Here is a 9,942-nt window from a genome sequence, read left to right on the forward strand (position 1 = left end):
AAATAAATAAATAAATAAATAAATAAATAATAATTTAAACACTGAGGTAGCCTTCATCAGCCACCGAGTATATGCTGTCATGCTATAACCGAAATGTACAGATGAGCCCCCCAACACACACACAAAACGTTAACTGAAAATGCATCCTTGGGTTGGATTCTAACATTGACACTCAGAGTTGGTTAACAGTGGTAGCTTAAAAGGACTGTTGAGAGCCTTTCACAAGATTAATTCTAAACCTATTACATTTTTACAAAACAAGCAGATCCTATTGTTTCTTGCCTGGAGAAAATCAGAATCTAGGTTTAAGTATTTAGGGAAGTCTGAAGCATTCTTCTACGTATTGAGAATCTGAATTTGAAACTAGTTAGAACAGCAACAATGCTGTGGATACAAAGATGTTAAAGAATCCACCATAAGAATGTTTTTTGTTTTTTTTTTTTTTTTTGAGACAAGCTCTTACTCTGTCCCCTAGGCTGGAGGGCAGTGGCTTGATTTCAGCTCACTGCACTTCTGCTGGGACCACAGACATGTGCCACCACACTAGCTATTTTGTTGTTTGGTATTTTTTTTCAGATGGAGTCTTGCTCTGTCACCCAGGCTGGCGTTCAGTGGCACGATCTCGGCTCACTGTAACCCCCACCTCCCCAGTTCAAGCGATTCTCCTGTTTCAGCCTCCCGGGTAGCTGGGATTACAGGTACATGCCACCATGCCCAGTTAATTTTTGTATTTTTAGTAGAGATAGGGTTTTGCCACATTGGCCAGGCTGATCTCAAACTCCTGACCTCAAATGATCCACCCACCTCGGCCTCCCAAAGTGCTGGGATAACATGTGAGCCACCGCACCGTGCCCATTTTCTTTCTTTCTTAAAAAGAATCTCTCTCTTACTGATTCACCCAATTCAACCACATGCCTTTTATAAATGCAATCAGACCCAAAAAATAAGGTCTTTTTATATTGTGTTACTCTGAGAGAAAAACGAATATAATGCATGAGTGATCCTCCTTGCTCATCTCCACTTCCACGCTGGTAATTCTGGGAGACAAAAGTCACAAATTTCCAACAGAAACATGAGATAACCAGGCTACACCTTCACTTGCAAAGAACGTCGCCCTTACTCATCCTCTCTTGAAAACTCAATGGATTGGGATGATAACGAAATGATCACTGATCAGGTTTACCAGGTTCTGCAATTCTTCTTACTCCTAAGAACCAAAATCTATTCCTGGAGACTGGGTGTGCACTCTTGGGTACACAGATAGGGTCATGCTTCTGTCTGCCTGCAGGCCCCGACCTGCTGTCGCCTGCACATGCCTCTGTTACACAGGGCAGGTTCATCTATAATGGCACTCCCAAACTTATTGTCCTTTCCAAATAATATCAAGAATTATTTTGACTTCTCTGATGTTCCCAGTTTACCTTAAGATTAATAAAGCAATTACAATACTCTCAATTAAAAAGCTATTTGAGCAACTCACTTAATTATTTCTATTTTTTTTTTTTCTTGAGTGGATAGTTTTCTTCTCTCTTAGGGCAGTACAGCATCCTTCTTCTGAGAGAAGAAGAAATATTGGGCCAAATTCTTTCCTAAAACACAGCATCTTAAGCTCATACCATCTAACATGACTTTCTGAGTAAGTAACTCTCAGATCTCACAAACTATCAAATGTTATTTTCACTTCAAATTTAACCTTTTAGGGGGAACTTTTATACACATTCACAAACCTCAGATTTCTTTTTCTTTTTTTTTCAGTGACAGGGTCTTGCTCTGTTGCCCAGACTGGAGTGTCCTGGCACGATCATAGCTCTCTGCAGCCTCAAATTCCTGGGCTCAAGTGATTCTCCCACTTCAGCCTCCCAAAGTGCTGGGATTACAGGCATGAGCCACCGCGCCTGGCCAGATTTTGTTTTTTGTTTACCTTTTGACATATACTAACTAGATTTTCATCTACATCATACTGTTGAAAAGATAAGTTCAAAGTCTGGACCAAAATGACGAAGAGGAAACAAAGAGGAAAGTCTTGACCAATAGAAGATATCACTCCTAATCAGGCTTTGTCTGATATCTGTGGAACCCTGGGACAGCAACCTCACTGAGGACGTCTCTTGAAATTTAACAAACAATAACAAAAAAAGGCAGAAATCAAAAAAGAGAGAGAGAGAAATACTCAAAATCTCTTCCTTATCTTACTAGGTTGTTAAGAAAATTAAAGGTGGTGATGCAACTAAAAACATCTTGCAAACTGTATACTTGTCAAGTGCTTATCCAAATTACATGAAAAAGAACCACTCTTAGGAAGGCTCTCACTAAGGTAGCAACAGAGCGCAGAGAACCATCAGAAGGGAATGGTGATGGCAGTGACAGTCACTAGCAGAAGGCCCCAGAAACCAGCCACTTGTTTACTCACCTTTGGCAGAGCAGGTAAGGGTCAGGCACAACCCATTCTGACTACCTTCTTCCAACAGGCACAAAAGGACAGGCACATGGGTTTCTGTCCTCTTACTATTCACCATTCAGAGCCCAAGATTCAGGTACTCTGGCCTTCACTTTGTCTTGAGTTGTGGGATTTTCTTGTTGTTGTTGTTAATGATTTGTTTACATGTTTTCTGCTTTTTGCTCACAACACAAAAGATTTCCCTTCTCTCAGGGCAGGGGGTGTTCCAAAATATTTGATAACTCAGCTTAAAGAAAAATGTTTGAGTCAAATACAATATGAAGAAAAAATGTATTTATGGATTGGGATTTCCAAGCCCTGGCATGCTGAAAGAAAGATTATCATTAAAAGAATAATCTGGGTCACCATGCCCCACTTGTAAGCTAGGTGATCTTGGACAAGTTGCTTAATCTTTCCATGCCTTCTTTTCTTCTTCTATTTATTTATTTATTTATTTATTTTTTATTTTTGAGAAGGAGTCTCGCTCTGTCGCCCAGGCTGGAGTGCAGTGGCCGGATCTCAGCTCACTGCAAGCTCCCCCTCCCGGATTCACGCCATTCTCCTGCCTCAGCCTCCCAAGTGGCTGGGATTACAAGCGCCCGCCACCCCGCCCGGCTAGTTTTTTTGTATTTTTTAGTAGAGACGGGGTTTCACCATGTTCGCCAGGATGGTCTCGATCTCCTGACCTCGTGATCCGCCCGTCTCGGCCTCCCAAAGTGCTGGGATTACAGGCTTGAGCTACCGCGCCCGGCCTCTTCTTCTATTTAATAAGGACAAATAACAAAATCTACTTTATACAGTTGTGAGGAATTAAATCAGTTACTATACACGAAGTGTGGAAAACTGAGTTGGTATGTAATATGCACTCTTCAATTATTATTGAAGTATTATTAACAATTTGGAAACTTTTATCAATCACCCAAATGTTGGCCAACTTAAAATTGTGTCCCCTTTCCCAATCTCCCATGGTTAACAATAGTTGAACAGCTCATTCTTATGAGAATGGACCAGTAAATCAATAAAATATATAAGAATATACATCTATCCATCAGTCCTAGATACTGTGATTGGTTTTGGTGAAGGAGGACCATATTTGTATACAAATTTGAAAGCCTATCCTTTTGCCCCTTTCTTTCCCTCAATTCAGAGGCAATGATCCCAATGATCTATTTAGACATACTGTTACTATGTGTGGTTATTTCAATTGTCAAACAGCAAATAAGCTTTCAAAGCAGGGCAAGGATAAAGAGGAGCAGTCTGCAAAATCACTTTTCTCATCAGAATCAATAGAAAACACTAACATGAAATTTTAAATTAAATTTAAAATATGTGTGAAAAAATAATTTTATGCATGCTTTTTGTATTTAAACTTCTGAGAAAACACCAACCCTTACTTGTATGTTTTCTCAGGAGCAAGAACTGTATCCCCTTAACTGTGTATCCCCAGGATATACAATAGACACTGGAAAAAGATGGATGGGTGGGTGGGAAAAAGAGAGCCGGCTTTACCCAGATTTTAGAATCCATCAAATTCCTGTAATCGCAGAATCGAATATTAGTGATATGAAAGGAACTGAGTCAAGGGGAAGTCACACCACTTGACCAAAGCTAGGTGGCAATTTAAGGACAGATGCTGAACTTGAGTTCTATCCATCCTATAAAAAATGCAGAGCTCTTGCTTATACCACAGCTTCCCATCTAAAGGGAAGCCTCCTTGGTCTTTTGCAAGCTTTGGAAATATGTCTCTGAAACCAGGAACAGAATGATTCAGGTGCTTTTCTTCACGTATCTAATCAGTATTTACTGGAGACAGGTCTTCACCTACATTCTTCATTACATTCAAAAATTAAAGAACCACTGATTCTCTGACTTGCCTCTTCAGGCCTCTGAGACAAGAGATTTGCTACTTGTTATATGAAATCCTTCTGCCTCCAAAAGCTTTCAGATTTCACCCACTGGATAAATCAAAAGAGTTTCCATGCTGCTAAAAGGTAGCCTTTTGTTGAAAAAACATACGTTAGAGTTAGAGGAGCTGGGACTTTGTGTACAGATTAAGCGCAGTTCGAAATTGTGAATTTTAGATGTAGCATTGAATGAAAAGCTTTCAGTCTACCATGTAAGAAAGTGTTTCTCAATAAAACCAAGGGACTTAACATCTACAAATCAGTAAGTCAGTCAGAAAGCATCTGTTTCTACCTGCTGGTACACAGCACAGCACTATAGTGACATGAACCAAATGACGACTCCAGGAGCTCAATTTAGCTGCACTAGGACCATGACTTGGGTATGCAGAAAGGGCAGCTAGACTGGGGGTTTGCATGAGTCAGAGACCTAGAAACAGAGAAAGGAAGACAAGCCAAGCTCAGATGATATTTTGCTCCTGCTCTCCACCCTTCAGTGGGTTCCCCACTGCCTGCTGTGACTTTCAGAACCCCCCCTTGGAGCTTCTAGGACTTTTACAATAAGGTTCTAACCTATTTTTCCTTCTACCCTACTGATTCCTTGCAGGTATACTATATTCTAGATTAAACAGACTATTTTCTGCTCCCTGAAGAGTCCAATCACATAACCACCTCCACACCTTTGCACGAGCTATCCCTCCACCTGAGATGCATCCTCCCTCCCCACCATCCTATCCTAAGTGCCACCTCTTCTCTAGAGCCTTTCCTGATTTTCCTTCCAACCTCACAGACTACCATTAATTGGATGTGGCCCCAGCTATCATGAAACTTTTGCACTTTTGTAAAAAGTAACTCACTCATGGTAATTATTTTCTTAATGGTATGGCAGTAATTTGGGAGTCTTTTTTCTTGCTCTCAATCAAAATTAGCTGAACATCTACCATGTGTCAGATGTTGTGCTGGGTGCCTGAGACACAAACATGAATAAAGTCGAGGTTCTTGCCCTCAGTGGGCTTGTGGTCTAGTATACAAGACAATATTATGATAGAGGGTTGCAGCTAGTGCAATGGAAACCCAGGTAAGGGAAGAACTTACTGACTAAGGAAATATGAGAGAGGTTATGGCATTTAAAAGTTGGGGATAGAGAGAAATTGGAGAAAATTTGCTCACTTAGGAAAAAATGTGTAAGAGAGAGTTCTAGGTAAAAATAACATTTATGCAATAGTGCTTGGCTCAGGACAGGGGATAGGCACTCAATGTTTATTGAATGAATAAAGCAAAGGTCTCCAAAATTATGGCACTGTCTCAGCCCCCTCCGCCCTACTATTACTTATATTTACTAAGTGCCTACATGTTTTCCATCCTTCACACCAACCCCATAAATTAAGCACCATCATCCTCATTTTATAGATGAGGAAGCTAAGGCTCCCAAGTCCTGAGACGCCAAAGCTATCAAGTGGCAGAGCCTGATTGAGTTATTTATTATATAGAAACGTGCTAAAGTTATTTATTTATAATATAGAAAGTTATTTATAATATAGAAATATAGCTAAAGTATTGAGTTATTTATAATAAAGAAACGTGCTAAAGAATTCACCTTAAAGGAGTCACTTGTTGAGCAAACTCTTGGCTCTCTTCCTTGAAGCCTGGGGGTGAGGGGTACTCTGGGCATCCTTCAACGCCCAGCAGATCTCTGGTCAAGTGTACTGGGGCAGAAAGGAGAGAAATGGCTGAAGCCATGCTCCATGCAGATTCCACACACGGCAGGGTCCTATATGTCCCCATCAACCTAAGATGAGTTCTTGCACAGCATTTGGTCTCAGTGGTCCCAAATGAGGGCCCTCTTCCTTAATGACAAAAGACAACCTGAAGAGAGCCACTCAAACATCACCTCAGGACAAGTCAGGCTTATAAAAGCTTCCCTAGGGTTCAAAGAACTGAATTGGAGCTCTGGCATTCTAAGACAAAGCATTTCATTTTTGACGGAGTTCTTGTTCCTACTTTTCTCTTTCTAATCATTTTCTCAATTTCTGCCTTTCTAGCTCAGGCTTTTTCTTCAATACTTGTACTGGGCACATGCTTTTTTTTTTCTCCTAGCTGAGATGATTATATCTTGCCATTGTGGTGTTCCTTTTCCATTGAAAGCAATCAAAAATGAAAATCCACATTTCAGAACAGTGTCTATTAAATATATGCCATTTTGTGTATGAAAAAAAAGCACTCTCTGAGGGCTGATTTTCAGCTCTGTGTATCACCTGAAGATTAGATATTGGGTGAGACTTCTGCTCCTCACAGGCCATGTGCATTTAGTAATTGAGAATGATGGCAGAAAGTCTGGAGTAGAAGCAACTTATTTTAAGGAATGCCTTGGTCTGAAGCATTGCTAATCAAAGTGTGGTCCTTGGATCAGTGGTAACTGCTTCACCTGGGAGCTTATTAGAAATGCAGAATCTCAGGCCCCACTTCAGACCAAATGAATCAGAATCTGCCTTTTAACAAGATCCCAGGTGATTTGTATGCACATTAAAGTTTTAGAAGCGCAGGTCTGGAGCTAAGGTGTATTTGCTTTTATTGCCTTACTGGAGCCTCCATGTGCATTTCTTTCCTAAGAAAAAAAATCTCTGTATAGTAAACTCCATAGGACATCCCCCACCACCCTTGCCTGCCCAAAAGGTTTATTCACAGAGGAACTGTGAAGTGATAAATATTCTTCCAGAAATCACACTCTCAGCCTGAAGGAGTTCAAAGTGAAACGAAGCTGATGGCTAGCTTCCTGCAGCGTATGAGTGCCTAAAAGAAAGAGCTCTGAGACTGACAGGTGACAGGAAACCCTTACTACTATCCTCTTCTCCAAGGCTCTGGATATTTTTGCCTGGCATGATCCCCCACCCCACCCCCCCGCCCCACCGCAGGAAGGCAGGGAAAAAAGACATGCTATAGGAACGTTAGAGGTAACTGTCATAAGACCGAGGTGGCCATGACGTACACTGAGCTCTGAAATGTTGAGGAGGATGCTCTGTAAACACAACCGAGCAGAACCAAGAGCACAAAACAAATCTCAGCTGTGCTCAGATCTCACCCATCCAATAACAATAGTCAAGACAAATGTAAATGAACCTTGATTCACTAGTCTGTCATCTACAGAAGAAAAATGGACCAAGAAGATGGAAAATCACGTGGACCTGGTTTGAGAGAATGAAAGCTAGAACTGGGAGGCAAAAGCAGAGAGGAGGTGAGGAAATGATCCAGATTCACCCAATACTGTTCTATTCCCACTCATCTGTGAAGCAGAGCTGGTGTCCACGGCAGATCAGAGGCTGTGACCAGAGCCCTGGCAGGCCACACAGGTGCTGGCCTGGCCTCACACTTGACCTTTTCCTCCATGAAGAGGATGCCTACCTCAGAGAAATCTCTATAAAAACTACAAGCACCCAAAAAGTTATTCCTTCTTAAAACAAATATACAAAAATGAAAATAAAAACCAATGTCCACCCAAAGCAAGTGTTTTCTCACTAATTTTGATACATATGCATATTGCAATAAACACCTTTATACTCTGGGCATCTTTCAGATGTCTAAGTTGGAATGCCTGGGTTATTGATTACTCTATGTTAAAGCCCAACATGTTACACCTCTCCTCCACTTTTACTAATTTTTCACTCATTTTTTTTTCCATTTTCACCTTGGAATTCTCTGAAACAGCAATATTTTAAAACGCTAAAATGGTTTATTTATAGCAATCAATACTTGCTTTTCAACCGATTATAATTTATTTATATATTAACAGTATCTCAGCTCCTTTTAGTGTCCATATCAACAAGCTCTAGAGAACGTTTGCAATGGACAGTAATGATGGACAGCAATGAGCAGTGGAGGCAGGGAGACTAGGCTCTGAAATTCAGACAGGAACTCCATCTGTCTTCCTCTACCACAACCAAAAGATACCCCTCCCCCAGAACCAAATATGTTATAGATTAGCCGCCCACGGAGGCTGAGGCTATCAATTTTATTTCAGCTAACTTCTACTTCATAGAAAAGCGATTCACTTTATTCCCCGAAATCAGACCTCGAAGACCAAAGCAAACTGTCAGAGGCACACCTGAAAGAACACCTCTGCACCTCCTCCCCGCCCCCAACATACACAGACACTCTGCACGTGCAGGGAAAGGGAAAGTTAACTTTCAAATAAACCTGTCCCTCAGCGAGTCTGACCACGGTTCCAGACCCTTCACATTCTCAAAGGTGGTTCTTACAACTCTTGCTTAAATCCAGAGGCTGAAATCTGACTTCTATCTGCTGAAGGCATTGACAAGGGTCAGAGGTCCACAAATACATCACTCCCCCGCCCCCCCTTTCTTGGCCAAAGTGGTAATAATGGGCCAGGCTTTATTGTCTTTCCTTGGGAGAAGCCAGGCCCGGCCCGGAGGCTGGTGGGAAGCTCCAGACAGAATGTGGGTGTGTGAATCTGTGCGGGCTCCACAGGGGAATTTTCAGGGAACTCCAGCGGTTTCGGAGAAGGACGGCCATAGGCTGGGACGCAGGCACCCTCGCGTTGTCAGATCCTCCTGAAGTCTGGGTGTATGGGGGAGGGGTGCAAGGCTGTCCTGGCAGCTAGGCTCTTTCTCCCCTCTGGGCCATCCCTAGGCCCTCCCAACACAGCTGGGTCACTCACCGCCCGTCAGCTGTGCAGGGCCGAAGCACAGCGCCAGCTGAAACCACAGGATCACGGCCAAGAGTCTCTGGGGGGACTGAGGTTGCTGCTGCTGCTGCTGCTCTAGAAATCCATCTCCAATGCTCGGGTTCATTCCATGATACATCTTTCATCCACAGAGGGCATCCAGCTTGCAAGGGTCTGCAACCAGAAGCGGAACACGACAATAAGCCAGTCTGTCCGGGCTTGGGGGCCACGCTCTCCCTCCTCCGCTCTGGGACCCGGCGCCTCGGCTTCCCAGGCTCCATCCTGGTTCCTCCCCCGCGCGGCCCCCGCCCCCTTTCCCACGGCGAGGTCCCCCGCCTTTCCCCGAGCCGGGTGCACTGAGTAACAGCCGCCGTGGGATGCTGCGCGTGCTGGGGGATGGAGGACAGGAGGGAGGGCAGAGGTTAGCGCACATTGGCTCCGCGCCGGTCCCCGGGATTCAGCAGCTGTGCCCACCACAGGAAAGTCTAAAGCCTCCCCGCGTCTCGGGGCCGAGAGGACACTTTTCCCTGGGCCTATACATTTCACTCTGGGAATCTCACAATGTGGCACCGTCTCCCCCAGCTACTTCTCTGGTTTTCCTCAGGATTGGGATGGATCCTACTGCCCCAGTCCCCACTGAGATTTCAATGCGCTGTCAAAAAAAAAAAAAAAAAAAAGAATTTCTCCCTTGGGGAGCAGCACCAGGCACCAACTCCCCTTCCCCGGCCTGCGAGCGCCTCTCCGGGACGGAAGCCCCTTTCGGGGCTTTCGGTCTTACCTGTGGGTCTCATGCATGCAGCTTCCTTCCCTCCTCCGCCTCCTCCCCCCGCCAGTCTAACCCGCATCTGTGCGCGACCTCTGCTGCCGCTGCTGCGCGAGCGAACGAGACGGAAGCTTCGGCGGCGGCGCCCGGCTCCAGCTCCCCC

General features: G+C 43.8%; 1 protein-coding gene across 3 annotated transcripts in view; it reads right to left on the bottom strand.

The window, feature by feature from the left end:
- Positions 1 to 9,942, bottom strand: part of SUSD4 (sushi domain containing 4) — a 141,064-nt gene extending 131,122 nt beyond the window's left edge. For 2 of the 3 annotated variants that reach the window (XM_011929490.1, XM_011929491.1), the window contains exons 1-2: positions 9,795 to 9,942; positions 9,011 to 9,190 (exon numbers count right to left, since the gene is read on the bottom strand). In XM_011929490.1, coding sequence (XP_011784880.1) covers positions 9,011 to 9,155 — 145 coding nt within the window. In that variant the 5' untranslated portion in view covers positions 9,156 to 9,190; positions 9,795 to 9,942. The remainder of the gene's footprint in view (positions 1 to 9,010; positions 9,191 to 9,794) is intronic. The other variant, XM_011929489.1, reaches the window with a different exon arrangement.

The sequence above is a fragment of the Colobus angolensis genome, unplaced genomic scaffold (genome assembly GCF_000951035.1).
Source record: "Colobus angolensis palliatus isolate OR3802 unplaced genomic scaffold, Cang.pa_1.0 Scaffold81, whole genome shotgun sequence".
Classification (NCBI taxonomy): domain Eukaryota; kingdom Metazoa; phylum Chordata; class Mammalia; order Primates; family Cercopithecidae; genus Colobus; species Colobus angolensis.